We start from the raw sequence: 24,291 nt of genomic DNA, 5'->3' as shown, positions 1-24,291 counted from the left end.
GGCTCTGTGCACCAGAGAGGAGCCTCTGAGGAAGACATACAGTCTGACTTTAGCATTATGCTCATCAGATTCCCTTGAAGCTGTTCAAATCTGTTCTACTTGTTGGAGTAAAGACTTTGTCTCCCACATTACAACAGATATTCCTCAACTTTTATCAGTGCACTTAATGGATTCTTTTTTATATGTTCATAAATAAGATGCAGCAATCCTACATCAACAACTGTCTTTCTGGAGACTCTTGGGGTCAGTGTCAATGACCCTTTAACATTCTCTGACAGGGGCCTTGCTTTATGGCCAGTTTGTGGACAGTTGGAAGAGCTGCTAGTTTGCCCTGAGCAGTGAGGCATGTAGTAAGAGGGTTTAACTTTGCTAACCTCCTTCTGCCAGGTTCATGGGGCCCTGCTGCTCGGGTAATATTGGCTCAGTGTTGGGAGTCCGTGCCGCTGCCATAACAGCCAGCATGCTACTTGGGGTAGTGAGCACTTTTCAATATCGGGCCAACTGGACCTGGTCAGGGCTTAGTTACTGTATTATCTCCCATGGTCTCTTGAATTTACCCAAATATAAAATATATCAGATTTTGCACAGTATTTTATAGATTATATTGTTTCAGAACATCTTTGTCATCTTTCATGACGCAAAAGATCAACAACAAGGTTTCTAATGAATAAGAAACACATCTCGTGGAGTTAGGATGTCTAACTTCAAAAGCTGACTTTCTAGATTTTACACTGTAGAATAAAATACAACATGCATTTTTCTATAATTGTGTCTAATTGTTTTTGAAGAGGCTGGACAGGGAGTGGAGCCACAAAACAACATGTGGAAGGGTGTCGATTTTGTGCAACCTCTCGCTGCAGGTGAAAAAGGAGAAGAAGTGTTTGTCTTGCAGATAAAGTCAATAAGTGGATTAATAAAACTACTTGTTGGTAGTTTAGTGTTTTACCGGAGGACTAGTTTTGCATGCTAGTTTTGCATGCTCATCGTTTGTTCTCTTTTTACTCACACCATAAAAAAAAGAACAGAAGGAAAGAGAGAGTATATCTTCCTGAAGAGGTTCTCAAACTGGGGGGGGGGAAGCTTCCCTGGAGCCAGAGAGCTACTGGGAATGGGGACACTAAGTTGAATTAATAGGATATATGTAAAGAAATTTAACATAAATAGTTTGTTTATATGATTATGGTGACCTTTAATTCACTAAAATTCACTTTGGATCCTTTTGGGGTGGGGGTAAAATTTAAAACCCTATGTGTCGGCCTAAATTGAGAAGTATACACATATTGTGTATGTTATGAAAAGTGATGATTAATTAGAACCATTTTGGCAAATGCAATGTATTTAATTTGTTTATGCCACTCAATTTATTGCTTCTATTATTATGTGCCAACTTGCATTTTGTGAAAAAAATATAGTTGCCATCCACTGTACCATAGACCTGTTCAGAAAATGAATTTCAAATATTTGTTGAACCAGAATTCTCTTTGCAGAGCCATTTTATTTGCAGGATGAAAAATGTCAAATGTGTATTTTTTGTTTTTCATGTTTGGTTTGGTGGTGGTCCAATAATTCGTAAGAGCTGCACTTGTCCCTGTGGTGGATACTTGGCTTAAGCTGCGGTTTGAGGAAATCTGCCGATATTAAAATCTGCAGATGTCCACCTAGTGTCAGGAGGGATGGGAACAGAAAAGTGGGCTGTTTGCTGGGGCTTGGAGATGACTGCGTCCATCTGCCTGTGGCTCTCAGTCTAGGAGAGCGGCTAAACCAAAAAAGCATGTGCAGTGCATACAGGTGATGTTCGCCTTCTTTGTTTCGTGGGTTTCTTTCTACTCGTATATATCAACATTTTTTCTTTTGTGTGGCCTTTGACTTGTAGATGAAAAAAATGTGTCTCCTCCTCAGAGGGAAGTTGCAGCCTAAGCGGTGTAGTCAGAGATCTGTGAGAACTTCAGACGGACCATGGCCCTATCTGGTGGTGGTGGGTGTAGGTGTCAAGGCTCATACTTGTGTGTGTGGTTTGAATGTGGAGGTGGGAAGCTAATGCCTGTTTGTTTTTTTTGTGTTTAACTACATGTGTGTTTATTGTGTTTCACTTGAAGATGTGTGTGGGTCTGTGCGTGGTGGCCTGTCACTTTGATTTGACTGTTAACAGGTGGGACCTCTATGCATGGGAACCCGACAGTGAGTGTGCGACATAGCAGACTGTGGTCAGGCTTATTGTGCTCAACATGTCTGGATGCAGGTTCAGATTCCCTGTGATTTAGTGTTGATATACTTCGAGAAGTACTTATTTCATACTTTCTTGTTGTTTCGGACAGGAGATTTTGTTCAATGCGGCACCCTATACATATATAGAAAAAGGGGGAAACAGTAAATCTTGCATTTCATTATTATTGTTTCCTATACTGTGTATATTATATTGTTACAGACTCCTGTTTTTACAGTTTTCAACCTTCAGATTGCTTAACCTGGGACTCTAACGTCAAATAACATGGGACATTTAATCAAGTAAATGTTACACTCACCAGTACTTCGAGTGCATTTACTTTTTACACTGGGACAGATATACACATATATCAGGCTAATTAAGGCCCATTATCAAATTACTTTTAATGCAGTTCATAAGTATAGTAGAGGGACCCACTTATTTAATCTGCAATTATTCTTGACAAATAAAAAAATTAAGTAAAACAACAAAACTAGCAAAAACAAGGTAAAAGAGTGAAGAGTAGAACATCTTACTAGATAGTGCTGTCCTTTTTAACAACATCATATAATATAACATAAAAATATGTAAAAGAGTTGAACTGGCTGTTCTTTGACAGTTTCAACAACATAGCAAATTAAATAAGTTTTACAAAAGGAGAATTTCTTACAGGACTATTGAATTATCTTTCACGCAGCTGTCACAGTTAACTGTGAGCAAATAGCAGTAAACACTTGTGAATGTGTGATAGATAAATAACAAATCCTTTTACCTTAGGTAAATATCTCTACATGAAAGAACATATTTGGTTGTTACTTTTCATTAATAGTAAATAATAATAGCAAGTATGATGAAGAGTATTATAATTATATTTGTTGCTATTATTGTAATGGTAGCCATTATTATTTTATGTTTTTTTATTATTATTATTTTTATTATTATTAACGACATTAAATGCTTTTAGTAGGCAGGTGCTCAGTTCAGAGCACGTTATATACCATCTATCGTACAGAGCAGAACTGACGCATTGGACACAAAGTCTGCACCCGACCCTGGGATTTGTAGTTTTTTACACCGCCCAGTTACGTCAGCGGAAGTAGTTTGAGCGGACGTGAGCGAGGTCACATTGGACCTGTGTTGTAATGTTTTGAGAAACACCATCGTTATGGAGGCAGTTAACGCAGGTATTGTACATTTCTGTTCGAAATACAGGACGTACTTTTATCAACAAGACGTTAGCCACGTACTTTACGTAACCGTTGAACGGTTCTCTGTGGTACAGCTTCACTCAGCTCCGTGCGTTCAAGAAAAACTGCTGTGTTATCTGCAGAGGTAGCTAGCTAGGTAGCTTGAGTTCAAGTGGCTAGCTCTGTGCTCCTCACGTTGACATGACGCCGTTCTGAATGTAATGAATACTGAGATGAATCGTGTTTCTCATTATAATGAACGTGTATGGGGATTTGAACTGGGGCTTGTGGGTTCTCACTGGTTACATGTGTCTTTTCTTTTCTCTCTGCCTCCTCAGAGGAGATGCACCTGAGGCACGTGGAAACAGACGTCCTGATCCCCAAGATGATGAGGGAGAAAGCCAAGGAGCTCTGTGTGGAGAAAGTAGAAGGTGTGTGTGTGTGTGTGTGTGTGAGTGAGAGAGAGTGTGTGTGTGTGTGTGTGTGTGTGTGTGAGTGTGAGTGTGAGGGAGAAGCTGACACAGCATCTATATCATAAGTCCAACTCATTCATGAAAACACAACCACGGCCAGGCTTAGCTCAAACTCGAGCTGGTCACATCTTTATTCAAATGAGTGTAGGCAGGATTTTATTTAGCTGCAGTGTCAGGCTTCTGGTATTGTGACATGTCCACTGAACCATAATTCTGTGCTTTTCCTGTAGAATACAATAGAACAGCACTCTAAACTACTAGTTTCCCATGTGATTGACATCATTGTATCGGTATATTTTTCCGAGGATGTCTGGTATGAACAACTCTCTTAAGGTCAATCCACAGGACAGTAGATTTAGGCAAAAACCTCTGGCGGACAGTGAATTTGTTTGTCCTGTCATGGACACCATACTCCATTCATCCATGCGCTGTGGTTTGTATGAGATCAGAAGAAAAAACAGGGTGGCACAGTTTAATGAATCCACCTGTTTTTGCCAACAAGCTCCATCTTTGACTTTGACTTGAAACTCTGGGCTTCTCTCCTGCCCAAGTCGTCATCCTCGAATGTGCCTCTGGAGTCATCTTACCTGGATGCCCTCTTTTAAGCAGAGTGCAGAGATTTGAATGGTGTCCCTTGTATAACTGGTCTCATGAGGACGTGAACTCTAAATCACACTGCAATCAACATTTCCCGATCATCAGTCTTCTGAGATCTTTTTTGTGAGACATTATTTCCATCACTAGATACTTTTTGTGAATGGGAAAATTCAAAATGAACCAAATACTGTATTCATAATGTGAATGTTAATCAGATCTCTCTCTCTCTCTCTCTCTCCCCCCCTTCTCTCTCGCTCTCTCGCTCTCTCTCTCTCGCTCTCAATAATAGACCTAAACAGACTATCCAATTCTTATATGGATCATATATTGTATGATCAGGTACGTCATTTAGAAGTCCCAAAGAAGATTACATCATCAGTGTAGTGATGTACTAACTTATGAGTCTACGAATCTACAGCTTATTTAGATCAACTAGTCGTTCATTATCATACGGTATAAATGTAATTCTTGAGGAGACTTTATAGTGAAATGGATTATTGATATATACAAAAGTTAGCGTTGCCCGATTGGGGTATGTACAGCGCACACACAGGGTATGAATCGCTCGGTCCGGGCTTTTCATTTAGGTTTCAGCTTTCTTGTGAATCTTCCAAAGAGCTTCACACTCAACACTGTGGTTACTCTGGCTCTGGAGCGACACACCTGCCATGACATGGTTCGGTCCCCTCTCCCGCCAGATTGTGCCATCGTAGCTGAGTTCCACTCGTATGAAAATCCTGTCATGTTGCGTGATGTAAATTGTCCCGGTGCCTCTCTGGCTTTGTTGTGTAGTTCCCCGATGTGTTCAAATTGGACAAACACAATGCAATGATTTTAGTTTACAATAGACTATTTATTCATAATTATAACTTAGATGATGAGCCGACATTATTTGAATACAAATGTAAACGATAATAATGTGATCATTTACTCACTTTTACTTTTTCTTGCTTAGAAAATAAAACCCTGCAGCAAAAGAATTTCAGAGAGTGTTTTCTAAAATTATAAAACAAATCTTTATACAATAATATTTGTTGTTAATTATTGTGTAAAAATGGTGCTTCCAAAGCCTTATTATCCTCAGTGTGAGTGAGCAATGGGTTAGCCTGTCATTTCGATATGAGAGGATTATTGATTTAGTCCCCAATTCAGATTTTTACTATTGTTTTGGAGATCAGAGATTTTAACTAATAACATTCAGTTGTTATTAGTTAAGCATCACAGCATACTGCCACTTGCAAGTTGGGTTCATTTTGATGGTCTCAAGAGAAATAAGGAAGATTTTAGGAGCCTGGAAAATTCAAACTGTGTTTCAGATTATAAGATGATATGACATTACAAAAATATTATTGTTCAACCTTTGTTTGGACTGCATTAAATAGATAATACAAACAATAACTAAAGCCCATTCACAATCTTTTTTGTCTGAGCATGTGCGACTCCATAACTCCCATTTAATGCATAGAAAAAGAAAGAAGATATGTATCAATGTAATCATGTCATTTTAATCACTAAACATTCTGTCTATAGCCATAAAAAAAAGTTACGTACCTGTCTGACAACAATGAAGATCTATATTCGAGGCCTTTGATGTTAATTCTCTCAAATTTAAACTTTTGGTTGATGTTCTTATACCTTCACAATTTTGTAGATCTTTTTCTGTACAAGTGTATTTGTTCTGTCCCATTAAGTTTCTTTCAGGCTTCGTGTCCCTTTGCTTGACCTTTTCACTCGATCTTTGACTGTTTCCTGCCGCTGTGAACACCGGCCTCTCGAGCCCACTTATTTTCTTCGAACCAAGGAGCAGGCCAATTGGCAGCACACCAGCTGCTGCTTGATCTGCATGGAAGTGGTGGCTGTAGCTCTGCTCACACGTGCACTCTCTGCTTCAGCAACACCTCAGCCCCTGACACTGACTGCGTTATGTGGTTTCTAGAAATCAGAAGCCAGTGTGTCATGCTCTTGCATAGGGGCGATGCAGATGCATGCCTGAGGTGGTGGGACATACAGTGGCTGTGCGGGCAGTGGAAACTCCCCTCGCATTACTAGCTTCTCGTCCCACTCGTTTTCACACCTCCATCCTCCGCCCTCTATCAGCTCATCCTGTATGTTTGTGTCGACACTGGGGTCCCAGTGTCTGATTGTGTCTTCTAAAGAAAAGAAAAAAGAAATCTGTCTCTCTCTCTGTGCGCCTCGGTCCCCACACATCTGTACAGTGAATGCTTTGTTGTTGAAGCAAATACGAATGACCCGACCCATCTTTTTAGTTTTGATTTACTGAACGTGATTCTTCTGTTTGTGCTGATGATTCATGTCGGTATTCTCACGTTACACGTCTTTCAAAAACACTATTTGATCAACCCACGTCAGTATGAAAGCGGCTAATTAGTAGCCGCTTTCATACTGACATCTACTCTTGTTTTAGCAAGACTTTGATTTGTAGAAGCTGGTTGTAAATTGGGTTCATTAAGTCTGTTTCTGGATCTCCAGACTCGAAATATAAAAAAGAATATCGACTAAAACACTAATTAAAAAAAAAAAAAATCAAAGGAAAATGCTTTATCAGTTTCATTATCAATACATTTTTGATTGAATTTTTCTGAAAAACACAATCACTGAACATTATGATATATATTCTGTTATATCTAATTATGCATTGGAGGTTCACACCTCAGGCCCCCAGCTTCTGCTTTGTTCCAACTGCCAAACTGCATTTCTCCATCTTTAAAAATGGCACACGAAACAGCCTAGAAGTGAAGGTGCCATCACGCTTGTGTTAAGAGGGGCCTATTGTGATATTATCCGATATAAAGCCAGTCTCATATTTTTGCCTTTGGTGTAGATGCGCTCAGAGAGGCATCTCCTCTGCAGCCTCTATTAGTACCATGGGACAGGGATGAGGCGTTCTTTGATTAGATTAGTCGCACTGTTGTGCTTCTCTAAATTGGTTTTGCTCTTGTTTTTTTTTTCTTCACATCTACATCCTGATGAAAGTGTCTGTGTGATAACCATACTGATGGCACTGATGGAGGTAATTATAATGTCAGGTTTTAGTAAAGGGGACATGGGAGGCCAGTGGTTTTAATTAAAGACTCAAGCAAGAGCTTGCTAACAAGGTGAAGACTCAGAGTCTTCAGCACCTTGTTTACAATGAGGACCTCATAGGTTTAATATGGAAAACAGCACCAGTGATAGCACAGTGTCTCTGATGCATCCTTTCAGGAGGAGCTTTTGATTTGTATAAGTGACAATCACCATGTTTGGTTTTCACTTAATTACCTCTGCAGAAGAGATTATGTTGTCACCCCTGTTGTTGGTTGGTTTGTTTGTTTGATGGCAAACAAGATTACACAAAAATTTCCTCAAAACTTTCTGGAAGGATGTGGAATGCGTCCGAAGCGAATTCATTAAATTTTGGTGCAGATCAGGGGGGCCATCCGGGAACTTTTTATCACTCATTAACATTGCAAGATTAGGTGTTTTGTTTATCCAGGGACTAATTTTTGGATTATACGAAAATAATCCAATGCCATATTTAAAAGACAGCCATGGGTGTGTGTAATTTGCTTGAATTTAAGGGGAATCTTGGGCCTTGGCATACAGTAGGTATGCGCTCGACAGAGTGACTTTTAGTTTGTATAGGTATTTAATGTGTATTAAACTGCAGCCTTTATACAGGACAGTGACTGAGATGCACTGGAAAGGCCTGAGCTGTAATCTCTTTAAACTGATTCTGAATATGCAGAAGTAGGCAAAGGACACGATTTTCGAGGCTTAAAAAGCTTTCTGATTTCTGTTTCTAGTTTGACCAATCACCTTGGAGAAGGCTTTGGTCTGCCGCACATAAACAGTCCATGTGGAGAGCAGAAGAAGCACGTTGACGTTCGTTTGCAGATCGCTGTTAATAGAAATTGGCCAAAATGTCCCTGGAACGAAAACCCTGTCAAAAAGTGTCTTCTAGTACACTCCTCTGCCGAGCCTGAGATTTCTGGAAATACTCCTTTTTCTGACAGAGTTATTTTTAAGACCACTTACCAACCCCAGGTCTCATTGGGTGCTGTGATCCGCGAAGCACAACCTATATTTAATTATTTGGGGGTGGATGAGGCGTGTTTATATTTGCGGGCGGTGGGCTGACTGTTAAAGAGCCAGTGTGTAAAACAGGCCGACCACAGATACATGCACTTTGTGGCCAGTACCCATCAGTGAAGGAGGAAACATGGGTTTCAGGTTGATAAGAGGCTGGGCAACGTGTTCCATAACCAGGTTCCTTCTTGTGGTGGAGTGCGAATATTATGTGCATTTTGGCGTGCTATTGTTCCTGTTGAAAACCACACACACACGCCTGCCTGCACGCACACTTTTTTTAGTTTTTTTTGCTAATTCCTCCTCCATCCCTTGTTTTTTTTTCCCTCTAGCCTTCGGAAAATGCTGTAGAGAATCTGGTTTCTTCATGGTGTTCAAGTGTCGAGAGGAGAATTCAGCACTGAAGGAATGTCTGACACAATAGTGAGTATTTTGCTGTTTCACTCTGCATCACTTGCACACTTAAGTGACTCCCCATGTGTTATCCCACAAACACCTTTTGCTAAGGCTTAGCCAGTCTCTCTCACCCTTGCTGACACACTAAACCTTTGCCCATGAAATCTCAGTCGTCTCGAAATCATGTCATCACCGGCATCGTCATAATCAGACCAGGCCACATCCGGCCTTTAAAATAACTTCTGTTACGTCTGTCTCCCACCAGCTACAGGGACCCTGTGTTTTACGAGGAGTGTAAGCAGGAGTACATCCGAGAGAAACTGGAGTTTATAAGGACGGGGATCCCTACGAAGAACAGGAAACAAAAACTCCCAGTGAGCATGTAATGAACAACATGACACCCAAACAACTTCCCTCCTCCGTACCGGGGATACACGGTCATCTGAGAGGCCTCATTCATGTTTAAACACACATGGGATCTGTAACTGAAGCTGCTATGACAGCTACATAATCAATAACTATTTGTTATTTTCTGTATATTTGCTAAATGTTTTCCACAGATGGCTGCCACTTGTAGAATGATCTGCGTCACATGACTGAATCTGAGGGATTTACATTCAATTTACCAATAATCTTAGTGATCAATGTCACTGCAGCACTTTGGCTTTGGAGGAATAGATGCAGTTGTCAGTAGATTGATGCTAAACATTTGCTGTTTATTGCAATTACTACCAAGTGGTAATGAGGAGTGTAGCATTTTTCCACTGCTTGGCTCCCCACATCCTCATCAACAGTAATATGAACATCCTGAACAAAAAGACACAAGTTCAGATGTGTACTGTGTTTATTAAAGAGAAATAACTAAACAAAGCCGGTAAGAAAACTGTAAATGTCAACATTGTAAATATTCTGTGGCAGTAAAGTCTTTGTGAAATGAAACTATGAATCATTCATTTATTAATTCAATTTATTTCAAATAAAGTTTGACCATCTTCTGTAACATGTTATAAATATGAAATACTTTCTGATGAGTTAATTAACATGTAACTTTTGTTTAAAAATGTCACTGGTAGAAGCACCTTTTCAGAAGTAGGTGGATTTTTTTTATCTCTTTTGAAAATGTCACTGTCGAACATTGGTAAACCACACTGACGGAACAGTCTAGAGCTGAATTAACTTCTTAATTTAAATGAATAAAGATTTTCAAGGATCAGATCACTTTATTTAAAAATGTTTTTTAATGAATGAGGATTAAAATTTGGTTCATGTTTTATGACCATCATGATACTGTTACCTTATTGGGTCTTATGTTTTATGTGAGGTCTCTCATATCTGCTGTGTTGTACCTATGTTATTCCAAAGATGGCACGGAGTAATGGGACATCGCTGTAATAAACAGCAATATTTTGTCTATTCTCTTTTCAGTTGAAATCCATTGAAGCTCATGTTATTTTAAACAAGGCAGTGCAGTAGCTTTACTTGAAATACATTATGTGAAAATGTAAGTAGACATTTCTCCTTTGAAGGTAGATTTTCTTTGAAATTTAGATTTTAAGGTGATGGAAAAGCACAATAGATTGATAGAATTTTTTTCAAATTGCTTGTGTGAAACCGTTTAAATCCATAAGGTATTAAATTCACAGGTTGTTTCAGCAGCAGTAGTCTTTAGATAGACAGTAGGAATTGATACTGTGATATGAGGTGTGAAGCAAAGGTCTGAAAATGTTGATGTAGACAGGAAGTCAGAGAAAGAACGTTATTGCTGGTTTCAACTGTAAAGTAGCTAGAAATGCCAAAGCCTACAGTTTATTAAATGGAACCACAGGATTGCTAAAAATATGAATGGAGACAGAGCAGCCTCACACGGTCACTTCCTTTTTCATTTTGTTTAATCGATCATATTTACAAACAGTCTGAAGTGCAGTAAATCTAAAATATAATCCGTATCTACTGTACATTGCATTTTGGTTTGCAAATCGTTTACAGAAGTATGAAACTACTGCTGTAAAATAACATTTTGTAAAAATTAAAAAAGAAAAGACCACAGCTATCATGAAACAGAATGCAGAAGATGGGGAAAAAACTGAACCTTATCCAGGGATCTCCGGGCTCTTTGTGCACCTATTTGTCAAAACGCGGCTCATGTTTCTTCAGGCTCATGCGCTCATTGTCCTGCCACCATTGCAAACACCTCTGACAATGATCAGATGTGTTGGGAGTTGGGGAGAAAACAAATAAACAAACTAAAACCTATGGTCTGGAGTGCAACACTGCGTTTGGCAGAGTGGTTTAGATTTATACAGATATGCTCAATCTTCCTTCTGCTCATCTTGTATTCTACTCCCAATGCGTTTTCTTTTAGTGCACTCTTCATCTGACTTAAAAAAAACAAAGAAACCAAAGAGAAATGACCATCTTATCACATCAACTTACCTTGTACTGCAAAACAAATGTGTCAAATAGTTCAACATCAGCATGGTACAGAGTTTAGATACAATTCCAAACATAAATCTCTCAAAAATACAGCAGAGTGTATGGATTCTATTCCATGAGTCCTTCAAAATAAAAGTCCCGCAGGAAAAACACTCCACAATACACAGCCTTACATATACACGTCCCTTTACACTTGAGATGAAACGTCACAAATATTGTTTGATAGTAGTTATGAGAAGATTGATTATGTGATAACAGGCAGCTTTACAGAGGCTTGTGTTACATGTGAAATTACCGTGGGAATAGTTAAAACCTTTTTCTTGTGCCAGTGCAGATGGAGTATTTAACTTCAGAAAGCAAGTCATCTTTAGTTAAGTATCATTTGCTACTCATTATGCAATCTTCTCAAAAAATCTCAATGCTATGATAATATGATTTGGTAAGCACGGATCGACTGACAGCCTACTTTGATAATGATCTATAAGGATTGATATGAAAATAACGATCAAGAAAAAGAGTTTATTTGGTAGCAGTTAAAATTTGGATCAAAAATCAGTGATTATCCAACAGGTAGGTGTTCGGCTGTCTCCAGCACAGCACAGACACAAACAAACCAAGTCCATAGACCTCAACGCTTTCTCCACTTGACCATGACACATACATGGGACTAGGTTCCTTGTTTACTTTACAGCGATCAAATGTAAAAGACCTGCATTTGAGTAAATGCAGTTTTACAAACTCTACTACTATGTGTCCAGCTGTGGCCCCCGGTGATCACTGGCCACTGTGAATGGAGAACGAGGCCCTTTAAGCCCTATCGGGTTCATTATGACAGGATACAGATAACAGGCGGGCGAGAGATGCCCGCGCACTGATCTGCACACACAGGCACGCTCTGTTTGATGTGCGTACATAGACACACAGAAGTTCAATTGCTTGTATGCATGCTTGCGCACACCTATGCATGTGCATACAAGGACACTATACTCACAGAAAAACTATTGGTTCTACCGAGGGTCTGTCCTCGACTCTCCCTCTGCACGGTCAGATATGTTCACCGATGCAGTGCGCACAGAAATCAGTACATTTACATAGTCTTGACCTTGAGAAGGCTTCCTCTGGCTTCAGTTAGTTCCCACAACTGGTAGGTCTGGTCCAGCTCAGCCCAGAGGAGTGGTCTAATTAACTTAAGGCAGGTTAGGTGGTAGCTATGTGGCAGGGTTGCAGAGTCCATTCATTCATCCATTCATCAATTATCCATCCAGTTACAAACTATTTAATAATCACCTATTATCCCATCAAAGTCCCTCTCAATAGGGCTTGGCCCACTCAGTGTTTGGAGGGCTCCTGGGACTGCAGTTTCCCATTAAGGATGAGGAGTTGGATGCAGCAGCGTGTCCCTCCCAGAATACGGCGTCACTGGGCTTGGGGGGACTGGGGAAGGACCTGGAGCTCTCATCTAGGGAAGCTTGGTTCAAGGGAGGTGGGGGAAGGCCGGCCGAGCTCCCAACCAGAACCTCTCCCGAGCAGCTCTGGGAGGGCCAGGGCCCGTTGTACCAGCAGTCCTCCTTCAGGCTGTCTGGCAGCAGGGGGCCCAGCGGACCACCAACAGGGAGGCAGGGGCGTCCAGAACACGAGGGGAGTGGGGGGGCACTAGGGGGACGAGGCACTGACACTCGATGGACTGGGTGGTGGTTTTTTTCGACATCATCCAGACACTGGACTGGAACCGTTGAGCCAGCTGGAGAGGGACAGGAGGAAAGAGACAGAGTGAAGGAGGGGGAAATGAGACAGAAAGACAATAAAATTTCAGATTTGGTTGAATGAACAGCGGCAAAAAACATTAGTCTGCTGAGAACCTGATCACAAAGTTGATGGGATGATCTGGATAATTTCATGAGAGGAAGCTGCAGCATCAGTGGTAATCTTTTCATCTTATTTTAAGAATAAATGTGTAGCCTGATGGAATTTACAGGGACGTCGGGCCTTGGTGGAGACATGTGCTCTACTAAGAGCCATTATAGTTTTTTAATTTATACATTTTTGGTTGCAAAAAAACTTTTTCTTTACTTCGACTTTGACTGCCTTTGTACTAATTATAATTATTCACTGGACTAGAACTTCTGCAATTTTATTAAAAACTGAATTTTTTTTTTCTTCTATATTGTACCAATTACTGTTAACAGGTGAATTGATCCTAGGTAGCTGTAGAGAACAAAGAGAACAAAATCTAAAGTGCGCTCAAAGCCTTCTGTCTCCAGACAAGACAAAAGGCCCGACAGTATAATAACAGAGCAGTGAGGTACAATCTCAATCTCAGTTTAAAAAAGTAGCTTTTTTCCATCCGTCCATGTTACTCTTCCATGAGAGCGCCTCTTGAGTCTAGCATTTGAATAAAAGTGATTCCAAAGGAGGAACATTAGAAGAATACAGATGCACAATATGAATAAATACACAGCTCCCCCTCGTCTCCCTCTCCGTGTCACTCCCGCTACCCTTATTTCTCTCTCCATCGGTTTCATCAAAGTTACAGGATTACCCTCTTATTCATTGGAATAAATAGTCCAAAATTAAATTTCCTGCCATATTTCGTTCTAATTTTCACCTCCTGGTCTCCTTCTCTGACACTTGGAGGGTTTCAGCGACAGAGGTAATCTGTTCCCGGGTAGAATACATCAGCACAGAGGGAGGGGGCGAGGTAGGACAGACCATTTCACGACATCCTTTATCAAAGTGTTTGAGTGCTAAGATAATATCTGCAGTCTCATCACACCCTTATACAAATTATAACAAGGAGCAGCAGAGGGAGAAATCTTCTCAGTTAGAACCTACTTTTTTATAAAAAGCCTTCCCTTATGTGATGAGAAGCAGTATAGAAAATTAGCCACATTAGCTAGAGCAGCAAGGCTTAAATCCATATCTGACACTACCTCACACTCAGATTAAAATAATGTATTAACATATCTGTTACAAGTATTGTTCATGAAAAATATAAGATTTCCAAATATCATGAGTCTAAGATTTGTGGCTTTTAATTAAGCTTAAACATAACAACAAAACGTGACGGTAAAAAGAAAATATCATTGTCCCACTTTTCTATATCCCATCAAACAAACCACACCCTTTAGAAATTATAATAAAACAATTATCTGCAGTGTTAGAGCAGTGACATCCACAGGCTACACATGAACTAATGCTCCTACAATATCAACACTTTTATTTCTATATTTATTTCACCTCTTTAGATTGACTATGGGTGGCCTTAAAAGTAGAATTATAAGCAAGCTTTATAAGAAAAATATAAAGGAATATATATATATATATATATATATATATATATATATATATATATATATATAAGAGAAAATATATGATAAAATGGGACAGATATTTAAAAGGGGAAATCATTTAAACAAAAGAAAATAGTTAGCTGTGTTTTAAAGATAAAAGTATGATTATTTTAATTAACATCAATCTGGAAGAAATCCGACATTTAAAGATTCTCACTCCCTGTATGTGAGTGTTAACCTGTGATAAATTGCTATAGGGGGATATAGGATATACAGATGCTCCCCGTGCTGAGGAGGTGTGAAAGGCAGCAGGGGAGCAGTGCTGGTGGGTTACCTCGTACACAGAAATTGAGATTTGCTCTGACAAACCCATGGTCTCTGTGGTCTAAGCCCTTACCTTGTCTTATCTCGCCGATCAACGGCCTGAGTTTCCTGATCAGGCCTGCTTGGTGCTTCAGCTCCCGGCGGAGACGAGTGACCTCACAGTGCATCTCCTGGCACAACTGCTGCATGCCCCTCTCACTGCGGATCAACACATTATTTGATTTACACATTAAATTTACAAGATTTCAGCTTTTCTACACAGCCTGTGTTGTTGGAAGCGTCCATCTGTCAGACTGGATCGCGTTCAGCACAGGATGAGAAGCATAGTTTGGCACAAAGTAGCTCATAGTTACCATTAGTTCAGTCATTAAACTAAAGCGATGCTCAATTTCACCTGTTTGTTGCGATTGCAAGACGTAAAACTGTCACGAAAGACATTATTTTGGTCCAAAGTAGCAGGATGCATAATTATAGAAGCCTGATCTATTTACAAAATTACAAAAAGATCCTGGAGGGGCTTGTTAAAAGACTTTGCAAGATGGTTTCTTTCTGTATTTAACACAGTTGCTAACTGTGCTCAAGAAGCCACAGATGAGCTTCACAGATTTTTTGCATATTCACCTGAGCGTTAAGTTCACATTTTTACAACATAAACATTTTTAAAGTATGAAGCGCCAATTAAAAATGCTAACAGAGCCATGGGCTGTATTCAAACGTGGCAGCTTGTTCCTGAGGCCAGTAACACCTGCAGACTGTCCTATCCACACCTCAGGTAACAAAACATCTCATCAACACTTAAGAGTCTTAACTTCAACCACCTGCCAGAAACCCCCCAAAAAATAACGCCACTCTTAATAGACACAACCTTAATGCAACATGAGCAGAAGCTTCTTCCTGAAATCTAAGCCAGTGCTAATGACAGTAACGAGAGTAATTGCATGTGCTGTCGAGCTCCTACACACTGTAGGGCAAATCTGAACTATTTCTAATGGACACAGGTTAAAGGGGTTTAACTGGTCCTGATCATGTCTAGGGCTCGGCTGCATGTCATAAGATGTTATGCAGGCAGGAGTTCAAATGTATTAAGCTGCACCCTCCTCTAGTGGCCAAAGACGACAACTACATCCCACAGTGAACACAGGAGCAGAGAGGGGAAACTAAATTCACATCTTGTAATGTGCAGTTAACTAATAAAATTTTTATCTCAAACTGGCTCCTTGTGTTGATGCTTATATTTTTCATAAGGACCATTATGTTTTTTTTTTCTAGCCAATACATTCCCAAAACAAACATTACCTTGCATTACACTTTGCATCACAGGTCATGTCCAAGTCTGGTCCATTCAGGCCTTGGGGTTCCTCCTAAAACAGAGGGAAGTTTTGTGAAACATTTCCGTCAGGGTTTGGTTGTTCACATTTTCATTGATTTCTCAGAGAATAATTCATGGATCTGGGTGAAAGAAATCTGTTATGTTAAGGGGAATGATATTTATGAGTGTATGCAATTTGATCTAAATAACAATCTGGATCTAGTGTATTGAAATGTGGTTTCTTTGGCGGACTGTTGGGTGTTGGCAGAGGTATGCACGGCATCAAACGCCATTTTACTGTAATTACGTTTCCATTATCATTTCCTAGAACAAAACCTCACACTCCTCTGTTTCCCTTCAACTTTGAACTTTGTGTTTTCTTTTCTTTCATCGTTCAGCAATGAACTTTTTTTCCTGCAGTTTTGTGGCCATCCTTCCTCTTTTCTTCTTCTCAGAACATCTTGTGTCACTCTGTCTCTCTCTCTGCCCTAACACCTCTCCTCCACTGTTTTCTTCACTTCAAGTTACGCCCCTCATCTGAGGCTACCTCTTTTACACTGTCAGCTTCAGATCCCCTTCTTTGTCCTGATCCTGGCTCTTTGCTCTACAGCTTACTCACCTCACTTCTCTCCAGCAGTCTGCTGTTTTCCAGTGTCACTCTCTCCAGCTCCTCCTGCAGTTTATGGATCTTCAGCTCGGTGCTGACCTGGTCCACCTGCCAGTAGTCCTGAGGGCTGTTCAGGCTCTTCATCACTGCCCACACACAAAATACAAGAGGGTGAAAAGTCATTGTTAGCAAGTGAGGAAATGATTCAACTCATTTTTGTCGAACTTTTGAACTTGAAATGTTTGAGTGTGAATGCGTCCTATTGGTACAGAAGAGTTACCATCATTGTTTCACTAGTAGCAATCTCTGAGCCCATTGGCTACTGTCTGATGACGAATTAGCCGCTGGGGGCAACACCCAACATTTTGGGGCTTTCCGTGAGGACATCGGATATCTGGGCCAACTCTTCTACCGTACGTCGTTTACAGAAAGTCTAGTTTCTTTTATCTCATAAAAACAGTGGTTGTTTTAGTCCCAGACGACATTTTGGCTAATCTCCATCAACAGTTATCTGCGTAGGAACGTAGACACATTGCAAAGCCAATAGATGTGATAGACTAGACACAGAAACCAGAGGGTTTCCGGCCCCAGAGTCTTGTTCCCTCAGATTCTGAGTATTAACACGCTGAACCAATTTATAGAGATAACAATGATAGTGACTTTAAAATGACAGATAATTAATAATACAGATTCGACTCTGAACCTTTATGCAATCATAAGCAGCAATAACTACTGATAGTTAAACTACTCCATTACTAGTAAAGGTTACATTTTTCTGAAATAAAAGTCCCTCCTGTGTTATGGCCCCTTTAAGAGTTAGGGTTATATTACTGGGTTATATTACTGGAATATTTCTAGTGGCGCAATCATTTGTTAACATATCTTTTGCAGACGGCTTTTACTAAGTTCTGCCCAGCTGTTGTACACAGTACAAAGCAGACGGGTGTGCTCCACCTGTACCTTGGCTGGTCTCCATCTCCGTCCTCAGCTGAAGCAGTTCCAACTCTTTGGCCTGCAGCTGCTCCGTAAACAACCTGTCAGTCTCGCTCTTCTCCTTTTTCTGACACACAAAGAGAGGAGGGGGCGATGGGGGAGTCAGCATTCACAGCAATGGAGGAAACTCTCCCAAGTAAGATCAGTGCATCCATGCTGTATTTGTGGAATGTTATCAAATGCTTGAGGGTTCTAGTTCAGTTTAGAATTACAGAAGAACAATAAGTCACAAGACCCACTCCCTTCATTTGCCGTAGACTTAAAAAACTTGCACTGTTTCAGGGCATCAACATACACAATCTCAGAGTCAGGATCTAGTGTCAGTTTGAGGAAGGTTAAAGTTGATCATTAGACGCACCAGTTTGTTAAGCTCCAGCTGCAGGTCTTCCTTCTCTATATAGATACCCCTGTAAGCACTGAAAGCCTTGTTCACGTACTGGGGACCCTCTGATGGAGGCGCATCTGGCCTGAAGAGCTACAGGGGCAGGAGAGGAGACACAGAAGAGCAGTGAAGAACTGAAATCAATTTTCATATATTTTTAAAAGTCTGTGGTAGGAAGTTACTTTCCTCCAACCACATCCTCGCTCGATTATGTTGCAGCGGATAAAACTAAAACTGATGGAGATTAAGAGAAGCTTTTATGCCAGCATGTAGTGCAGAATTTTCTCTTTAGCAGACCATCTGTATTCGGACAGTTGCTGTTTTCATGGCTCTCTCTGGATTGTAATGGATCCTATATTTTTTATCTCCAACCTCAGGAGCCTTCTCCTGCAGTGTGCAGGGCTCCAACTCATTGCTTGGCAACACCATGCTTTTCCAGACCTCCTCTCTGTTTTTAGACAGAGCAGATTTATTTCTCATTATTTTATAGCTTTAACTGTAGGCCAACAATGTTAATGATGCTGGCGTGCACACTCTACCACAGGCAAGTGTTCTGCAGTGTGGTTTTGAATTTGCTGACTTTTCCCAAACTTTCTCTGAACATTTTCGTATTTGTCCAGAATTCTGAAATCCAGAAAAATAGAAAAACAGTCTTCATTCATTTCGGTCTTCAACTGAAATTTCATAAACCTCTCGCTGTTTAGCCATCTGGATGAGCAGTATGTTCTTTTCCACAGCTGTCCTTCTCTCTCTTCTTCCTATCTTTTCCTTCTCTGTCCCTCAATCCCTAATTCCAGCTCATTTTGCATCTATACCTTATCCTCCAGCTGCTTAACCCTCTTCCTCAGCAGGGTGTTCTCTCGCTCTGTGTCTCTCAGCCTCTTCTTGATGTCCTCATAGGCTGTGACCAGGGCGAAGTGGGAAGCAACAGATTCGTCCCCAGCACACACCGACACGGGGCTCTCGCCAGCGGTGGTGAAGGCTGTTTCGTGTTTAAGAATACAGATGTCATCATCCACTGCCAGAGGCTCCATGCTCGCACAGGCCGACGCTTCGGCAGACAGAAGACCTGGGGATAGCATTAGAGTTTCATTAGCAAAATTATTAATTTCCCTTCTGTTTTTATGGAAAAGACAAAACAAGGTCTGCTTACTAGAAATAAACATTAGTTGATTGTGCTTAAGTTAGAACCGTCTCTCCTAAAGCATGAGGCAAAAAAGCTACTTGTTATACAATTGATCTGCACATCTATTCGGAAATCTTAAGGTCAGCGGTCAGTGATGCTCTTGTTTTGCTCCAGTATTATAACTTTGCATAGTTGATGCTTGAGTTACCATATGTTGTGAGATGACTATTTCTTCACACAAACCATTGGTGCAGGAACTGGACACTGCAGACATTTGGACAAGAGCTATCAGGAATTAAATGTTTAAACAAAACACTTCAAGCTTTTTAAAAACTTGGTAATCTACCAAGGGTAACTGTATTTTCAGCTGCTAAAATGTGAGTCCAGCAAGTGCGTTTTGTTTGAGCTTTTCTTCACGCAGGAGTTCAGAAAAGGTCTAGAGTCGACTGTAGGTATGACCACAGTGAATGGGATTGGTTTCATTCAGCCCTGCATGTTAGACACTGTCTTTTCTCATGAATGTTTTAAATGTAGTTTTTGGATGTGCTCTTCTACTCGTGGCATCTATTAGCCTTCTGTCCGTCCTGGGACAGGGATCCCTCACTGTCACTGAGTGTCACAGACAGACGATATCAGAGGACATACGGGTTGTTAAGCCCTATGAGGCAATCGTGAGTTGTGAATACGGGTTAGACAAATGAAATTAGATCTAATTTGACCTGGATGAGCTCAGTATCACCATCATCAAACCAGCCTTACAATAAATGGTGAAAGATTTACTCAAGCCCCACCAAACTTTAGTTTTATGGCCTATAAAAACAATCTATTCCACAAAACCTTGACATGTGTAAAAGTGAGCAAACCTCTACATTTTATTGCAGACACAATCACATATTGGTAAAAGGGAGGGAGTTATGAACGATGTGATGTTAGTATGAGGCTTTATGAGATATTTATGGCTGCTGTTTAAAAACAGATCTTAACTTGGATTGTGCTCAGGTACCCGCACTGGCCTGATGATACTGGAGGTGAGTGAGCCAGTTGACTCCCAGCTAGAATATCAGCACTCCAGACCATCTAACTGGGAGAGATGTTACCTGTTACCTCAGAGCAGCTAATGCTACATGGTGATGATGTCAGCTGGCCGTGATGCAGCAAACACCAAGGAGCCAAGTTGTTCACACTAGAGGCCGAAGCTCTTACTGGAGTTGAGCCTCAGCAGGACACATTGACAGGGCTGCTGGATCCACACCACGAACAGAAACCAATTGAAACATGGCTGACTCGTGAGGAGGACTTCAGACAGTGACTCCAGCAAGTGCCCCTCAAAACGAAAGTGATGCTGAGTGCCAACACAGGACACGAAGAGCAACGCCATGTTGTTAGATTTAACTGGATACAGCAGGAGAGCTAAAAGCTAACAGGCTAACAACGATATCAACCCAGAGATCGTGTTCAGCTACAGCCACAGAGAAGCGAAGACATGTAAACAATCACCCAGTCCCGTTTGCATACGAGGCTATAACGTTGTGCTGTTAGCTTCCACGAGCTGTGTTGACAGCCGACAAAACACAATGAGAGACGGTTATAAAATAAGCTACGGAATAAAAGCAAAAAAACAAACCCACCAGGCAATGATCTAAACCAACGTGGAGTCGATACCTGACGTTTCAGGGATCAGAGTGCTCGATCTGTTATGCTGATAACAGTAAGCTAGCAGCTCCTAGCTAGCGTCGCCTGGCTATTTGTGGCTAGCTGAAGCAGAAGCAGTCGGTTGTTTTCGCCTCGGGACTCGCACTAACCGTGATAGACGCTGTCCTCAGTAAAGTGCCGGTTGACCACGCGGGGTTGTCATTGATTGTCGACAAGAGGAGACATGTTTCCCGTAAATAAACAAATAGACGAGGCTGGACACTGTCAGAACTGACAGGTGAGGAAACAAAAACTTCCGGGAGTCACTCGGCTGCTGGAGCCCCTTTCAAAATAAAGTGCGAGGACGCGAAGGAAGCTTGGTGGTGAACTGGACTGTGGAAGGTGAGGGAAACATGTACATTCAGTAGATTTAGTTTTACAATCTACTGAAGAGGAGGTTAAGTTTGATTAAGACTGCCGAAAAAAAAACCATATTGTTACATAGTTAGCTTTTATAATTAGCATTAAATAACTATTCGAACTTCACACAAGCTATGTAAGCAAAACATCAAGAAGCGACCAGTAAGCACAGACAACATTCAAATATGATAAAGTAGACGAGGTAAAAACAGCCCATTGTCGTGATTAAAGTTTTCCATGAGGTGCTAATGGCTATTTGCTAACTTGCTAAGTTGTCATTCCACAGTCGTACACACACAACTATATTTTTAATCTATTTCTCAGCGACAGAACATTAAATTGAAATGATTATGTTAACCTTGGCAATTTGCTTGTTTTTTGTTTTATTCGCTGCTATCTACTTAGCTAGCTAACATTAGCTAACCAAGCACACCAATTACCTTTAGCACAACAGCTGAACTAAATGTCACTAAATGTTTTTTTTTTTTTTTTTACATTGGTATTGATATTTATCACTTATTTGTTGTCTATAATTTATTGTATTTTAATTTAAATTAATCTAATTTAGTAAACACTGTCCTGTTCTTCATTTTGATGTTTAATTCTCTTTGGGTTTACAGCAAGAGACCAACAAGTGGTATTAAAAGAGGTAAGTGACAAATATTCGATTTTTATGACGATATTTGTGATCAGAAATCATAAACCTGCAACTCTCAAAAACTGAGAAGTGATACTCCAGATCTACACGTCATTGGAATTTCCAACAGAATGATCACCAAGACTTTTCCCTTTCAGCACTTTTTGACTTTTTCTCAGATTGAAATCTAATTACCTCTTGGAGGTTATGTTATCCTAGGCATTTGGTTGGTGTAGGTTAGCGATATATATATATATATATATTTTACATTTTTACTGATTTACTGGGGAATGATTAATTAATCTGGATTAAAACCATCAGGGTTAGGGTTAGGGTTATATCTCTCAGTGTGTGAAATTCAGTGCAGCCTGATTTGTTTTCGGTGGAGGAATAGATCTACTGAGTACTATTCCCGCTAGTATTTAAGTTGAAGTGATATCATCTGTTCAATTCTAAAAGTTATAGAAATAGTGGAAAGACAGTGTTAAATATACTAACAACTAACTATACTGGCCATCTTTGCAGTATCAACAATATTTAATTAATGTTCTGATCCCTTTAAAGGACACCTGAGTAAAACATGTGAAATACAATAACTGGTCCATGGCTGCAGAGGGCGCTGCAAAGAACAATGACATGTGAAGAGAACCCAGAGATCTCCATCTTGAAGACTGAAGAAAGTAAGCTCAACACTTGCACATGACAGCACAATGTGTTTTGGACTCACTTCGTTGTGATTGTGGCGTACTCCACTTGTTTTTGTTTGGAGATGAACACATGCTGTTTAATACGCTGTGAAGCTTTGATTTTTTTCAATACATTTGAAATATTAATGATCATATATATTTTTTATTGACCTCATTTTTCACAGGCCAGAGTAAATAGGTAATGTTTTTGGGGTTTCAGATTATTCTTGATTTAAAGATTACATGGTTAGTTATAACTGACAATGACATGTAATTACTTTTTTCACCATTATTTAAACAACACATTGTTTGGAGTTAAGTTTATATTAGTTGTGATTTATATGCAAACATGTACATCATATATTTTTTTGTCAAACCTATTTCCCTTCCCTAAGCAGTACCTATAAATCCTCATGTTTTGTTATGTTTAATCCAAACATTTCAGTATGAAATATGATACAAGCTGCATTTCAGTATAACTTGAATATGTTTCCTTGTTTCAATTTAAAATAGTTTTTAAAACAGAAAAAAAGATTTTGTCAGTGTCCTGTGTTCCCTGGTGCAGAGAGGTTTGCATGCCCGCAATAATGCTGCAATAATTCAAATAAAGAATTCTTTGTAAAGTCTGCATCGAAGAGGTGGGGGCTAGTACCAATTAATGTGCATACATTTCATTATATTGTTGTCAGTTGCCGAGCATCTGTTAAAGGGATAGGTCACCGAAAAACTTAAAATTCACTCATTACCTACAGATGCCGATGGAGGGGTGGGTGAGGTGTTTGAGTCCACAATATTTTGTCATTATTCAGGGGTAAACAGTGTTGCAGCCAAAGCGACCACTTCTTCAGAGGTAATAAAACAACAGAAAAAAAGCACACAAATATTCGACTCGAAATAGAATCATTTACAATGCGTTCTAAACCTAAAGGTCCACTGCTGAAAGTAGCGATGCTGTAGCAGACGTAGTGATGCGAACCATTGGCTGAGAGTGTGTGTGCAGTTTTCTGTGAGAACGTGCCTCTGAAGAGAATATCAGCATTTAATTTTTTGAATGTCGTATACTTGTCTCTGTGGACTCTTAAGCTGGCCGTCTTTTACGTGGTCTCCGATCAAAGCGATTTTCCTCAAGTACGAGGAAGAGCCAAAACCTAAATAAAACTTTCCATCAGCCTAAGGAAAAATCCAATTTGCTTTAAAGAAATGCCTTCAGTGCATGGCGATCTGAGTTAGGAGCTGTTACATCAGACGTTCGATTCACGGCGGCCTTGATAGCTGTGTTGTTTTCATCCATGCTCGTTGTCATATTTCTTTCGATTCTGGCTGTGACCCAGTTTTTCGACATTACCAGTGTCAGTTCTGCCTTCAAAGGCAGCAACAGGTGCAATTGTCTCTGCAACAGAGAAAACAGCAATCCGGGAAAGGGCTTTCAAACTCTCAACAAAAGTTGAGATATAGGCGCTTAGTCAGCGGTCTGGAACGACTCAAGTAAAATACTGCTGCGCTTAGCTTG

At 40.2% G+C, this 24,291-nt stretch overlaps 2 protein-coding genes and 1 long non-coding RNA gene across 4 annotated transcripts; 2 read left to right on the top strand and 1 right to left on the bottom strand.

Moving 5' to 3' along the window:
* The first annotated feature begins 3,257 nt into the window (after positions 1–3,257).
* On the top strand, positions 3,258–9,881 carry cmc1 (C-x(9)-C motif containing 1). Its single transcript, XM_053431560.1, has 4 exons — positions 3,258–3,387; positions 3,729–3,821; positions 8,879–8,969; positions 9,208–9,881. Exons 1-4 carry the CDS (start codon positions 3,369–3,371, stop codon positions 9,326–9,328), a joined length of 324 nt encoding a protein of 107 aa, XP_053287535.1. The 5' UTR covers positions 3,258–3,368; the 3' UTR covers positions 9,329–9,881.
* Positions 9,882–10,813: 932 nt separating this feature from the next.
* Positions 10,814–21,374, bottom strand: azi2 (5-azacytidine induced 2). Of its 2 annotated transcripts, none has more exons than XM_053431557.1 (8): positions 21,209–21,374; positions 19,096–19,349; positions 18,257–18,373; positions 17,866–17,965; positions 16,918–17,051; positions 16,286–16,350; positions 15,063–15,187; positions 10,814–13,116 (listed from the first exon to the last, which is right to left on the bottom strand). In XM_053431557.1, exons 2-8 carry the CDS (start codon positions 19,312–19,314, stop codon positions 12,686–12,688), a joined length of 1,191 nt encoding a protein of 396 aa, XP_053287532.1. In that variant the 5' UTR covers positions 19,315–19,349; positions 21,209–21,374; the 3' UTR covers positions 10,814–12,685. The 2 variants fall into 2 exon arrangements, with proteins under 2 accessions (XP_053287532.1, XP_053287533.1); XM_053431558.1 differs by lacking the exon at positions 21,209–21,374 and adding an exon at positions 21,035–21,202.
* LOC128448800 (uncharacterized) lies at positions 21,102–22,810 on the top strand. Its single transcript, XR_008339813.1, has 3 exons — positions 21,102–21,440; positions 22,079–22,107; positions 22,660–22,810. It is a non-coding gene; the product is annotated as an uncharacterized LOC128448800 (long non-coding RNA).
* The last annotated feature ends 1,481 nt before the right edge of the window (positions 22,811–24,291 follow it).

This window comes from Pleuronectes platessa, chromosome 10, assembly GCF_947347685.1.
Source record: "Pleuronectes platessa chromosome 10, fPlePla1.1, whole genome shotgun sequence".
NCBI lineage: Eukaryota > Metazoa > Chordata > Actinopteri > Pleuronectiformes > Pleuronectidae > Pleuronectes > Pleuronectes platessa.
This window is presented reverse-complemented; position numbering and strand designations above follow the sequence as displayed.